Source organism: Etheostoma cragini, chromosome 18 (assembly GCF_013103735.1).
Source record: "Etheostoma cragini isolate CJK2018 chromosome 18, CSU_Ecrag_1.0, whole genome shotgun sequence".
Lineage (NCBI taxonomy): Eukaryota > Metazoa > Chordata > Actinopteri > Perciformes > Percidae > Etheostoma > Etheostoma cragini.
Genome location: NC_048424.1, coordinates 15,200,440 through 15,204,110, shown reverse-complemented (window position 1 = coordinate 15,204,110; position 3,671 = coordinate 15,200,440). Strand labels below are relative to the sequence as shown.

Here is a 3,671-nt window from a genome sequence, read left to right as displayed (position 1 = left end):
AAAGTACCTGGTAGCAGGTCCCAGGGACTTTTTTTCGTAATGGAAAACCAAAAAAAGCGAGTAGAGCCGAGGCGAGTCAAGTAGATACCACGCAGTGGAAAACCGCCATAAGGAGTGGCTCCAAAAGAAGCATCTCAAGGTCCTGGAGTGGCCTAGCCAGTCTTCGGACCTGAACCCAATAAAATTGCCTAGCGACAACCCCGAAACCCAAAGGATCTGGAGAAAGTCTGTATGGAGGAGTGGAACCAAATCCCTGATGCAATCCTGGTGAAAAACTACACGAAAAGTATGATCTCAGGAATTGCAAACAAAAGGTTTCTGTACCAAATATTAAGTTATGATTTTCTGATGTATCAAATACTTATGTCATGCAATAAAATGCTAATTTTGGTATTTTAAAATCCTATAATGTGATTTATTGGATTTTTTTTTTAGATTCCCTATCTCACAGTTAAAGTGTACCTATTATAAAAATTACAGACCTCTACATGCTTTGTAAGTATCAGCCTATACTTACATTATCTATCAGTTGATACATCTGATTTTTAAATGAACTAAATTGAATTTACCTGTAGCTGCGCATGTAGATTTTCCCTTCCACAGCTGTGAAGTGCAGAACATGTTCTAAACCCGCCAGACGCACCGCAGACACAGTGGGACCTCTGAAGAAGTCTGAAAGGTGGGTCAAAGAAATGGACAAGGACATATAATGGCACAAAAATACACAATTAAAATAATAAACCACCTAAATGAAATCTAGAGACAATTCACAGAATGTAATAACAAGTGTATACCTATCAGCAGACTCTTCAGACGTTTGTATTCAACGTCTGAATCAAACGCCTCCCCCGCAAACACCAGCATTGGTTTGGTCCCCTCGGGAACTTTACTGTTCTGCAACAGAAATACACAAAAACTAGGTTTCATTACCAGATTTCTTTCAATCATAGGTAAAACCCGACAGAAAAAAGGATTTCTCATGTGTGGCATGCAACTACGACAGAAGAAAGAAAACTTAGACAAAAACTTCAAACAAAGTCAAGTTTATTCTCCTGTCTGAACCCGCTTTTACTGTAACTTAAAGGTGCTCTAAGCGATGTCACGCGTGTTTTAGGCTAGAACATTTGTTGAAAAATACAGCAAACATGTCCTTGCTAGCTGCCTGTCCCCTGAACACACTGTAAAAACATCTCACTATCTGCTAGCTGCCTGTCCTCTGAACACACTTTAAAATATGTGGTCTCTGTAGACAGCCCAGGGTCCACAAACACTAACCAAAACAAACTGTGCCCACCTGCATCACGACGCATTCACAAACAGTGTTCCAGCGTTCCAGCCATAGCTGACAAGGATTTGAGGTAGGTGGTTGGGGGGGGGGTATTTGAAAATACTTTAAAAGCAGACAAACAAAGAATAAGTTACATCTCCCAACATCACTATAGCACCTTTAAGACACCTGGTCAGGCCGGTTTGGTTGTCATGGTGATACTACAGTTCAGTCTCATATGTTTGTTTATGTGTCTGATCTCAGGATATCAGAAATATTGATTTTTTTTTTTTTTTACCATATTATGTGTAGTTTATAAAGCTGTAATAACTTTTTTCTGTTCACTATTTATGGACGGACGGATGCACTTTGTTCCCAACACATCAACTTAGATAAACACTGGTGGCTGTAGCAAATCATTATATCATTATGTATAATAACACATCAACACAAAAAGTTGGAATAGTTTTGGGGAGTATTCTTATTTGCCTTCTTCCTGGGAGTGAGAGTAGATAAACAACATTACTCAGTTATATAGACGTACACAGTTATACAGTTATGTCTCCCCACAGGACATGGTTAGCCTTGCTAAGCATCCCCTTTGTTCATGCAGTGCACAAGCAAAGAAACAGAACTTTGTGGTTTGTTGAGGAGAGCCATGCTGACACTACTTCCTGTTGCACCTTGCCTTCACAGTGAGGTTGCCAGGTTTGGTACCATCTTATCTGTACAAACCCAAAACCAGACTATCCACACTGACCATTTCTGGCAACCCACACTACCGCAACAGATACTGCTCACTAAAAATGGTCCCGACACAGAACTCACCATAAAACCATCTATCTATCAGGGCTGCAACAACAAATGAATTTCATCATCGACAAGTTGTGTCTATGTCGTGATTTATGGCATCATACACGTCATAGTCCAGCGTCCTAATTTCAGATAATTAGCATCGGCTTTATCTGCCGTAGTTTTTATTAACCTGTAATTGAGCGTTTGACCATCAAAACTGAAACAAATCTGCCACCGCAGCAGATAAAGCAAACGCTACTTAGCTGAATTGAGGTCGGAGAGGCACTGGTGGAGTTTTGGAATATTTCATTGGTCTGAGACTGTATAACCACAGATTTGATGTCAGTTTTGCATAAGTTTAGAAAAACTAGAATAAATTCCTTGACTGCAGTGTGTGGCTGCGTCCCAAATCAGGGACTGCAACCTCAGCTTATATGTACATGTATATCCTTGGCTGCAACAGGAAATAAAGTGGGATATATTTGGAACGTCTCCGATTAAAACTGTAAAAATGGTCGATATTCGTTGACCTTACATCTCCCCTTTTCCGCAGTACACAGCGGACATAGCATGTATCCAACTGTAGGTATCCACAGCATAACATGTCACAGATTTTGTACTGACCCTTCCTCCCAGTTTGAGTACAAAACGGAAAATCCATTTTTTCCTTAACAGAACAGACGTTAGCTGCAAACGTTACCTTGATGTCACTCAGAGAGACGTACTTCTCAATTCCAACTTCGATCATATCCAGCACGTGAAAGTCAAACAGTCGACCTACAAACACACATAGGGAAACAATGACACTTGTGCCTCCACGGTTCAGAAAGTGAAAACCAAACACCAATACTGAAACACCCCCCCCCCCCCCTTCTTGTTAGGGAGCAACCCCAAATGCTGCCAAACGGCAGAAGTCCTCTTCTTCTTCCATGTCAAACAAAATTGCAACAAAATGATCTATAATAAAACTAAAAATAAATTATAAAAATAAATATCTATAAAATAAAAATAAACTATATTTAATCCTTGTCACCTATATACAGTAAGGGCATTGCATTTTTGAACCGTTGCAAATTTTAAGCCCCTGCGGTTTACCGTATTACTGCCCAACTCATTATTCATTACTACATCAAATATAAAGTGACACACTTGGCAGCTGAAAATACAACACATGCGTAGAATTGTGGGTAAAAGAAAAGTCCTCGCTACTATTAGAAAACAAGTAGTTTGTGTAAAAGACTATCAAGAAAAGCGTTTTTTTTCCTTCAGAAACGATCTACTGTACATATAATTAGGATACAGAAGTTACATAACTGGTCTCTCAATGTGTGTTTGAAACTGAGTGAGTGATACAGAGACAGAAAAGAGAATTTACCAAATACGAGGTTGTTGGGCCGTTTCTTGTTGTGGGAGCCAAACACAAACAGAGAGCAGTCAGTCTTCTTGGAGAAGAATTCCTGATTAAGACACAACAGGATAAGTAATGACACTGAAAACATATTAACAGATTTGAACAGTATTTAAGCGGTTGGGGTGTACAGAAACCTACGCAACCGGTGGGAATCGGACCAGATTAGAACGCACATTTCAGGTGTCAACTGAATCATTG

The 3,671-nt window shown here is 39.7% G+C and overlaps 1 protein-coding gene across 2 annotated transcripts in view; it reads right to left on the bottom strand.

Annotated features, from left to right (window-relative positions):
* rpf2 (ribosome production factor 2 homolog) overlaps positions 1-3,671 on the bottom strand; it is a 13,248-nt gene that overhangs the window by 4,725 nt on the left and 4,852 nt on the right. For both annotated transcript variants that reach the window (XM_034901028.1, XM_034901027.1), the window contains exons 5-8: positions 3,438-3,519; positions 2,763-2,839; positions 795-894; positions 570-672 (exon numbers count right to left, since the gene is read on the bottom strand). In XM_034901028.1, coding sequence (XP_034756919.1) covers positions 570-672; positions 795-894; positions 2,763-2,839; positions 3,438-3,519 — 362 coding nt within the window. The remainder of the gene's footprint in view (positions 1-569; positions 673-794; positions 895-2,762; positions 2,840-3,437; positions 3,520-3,671) is intronic.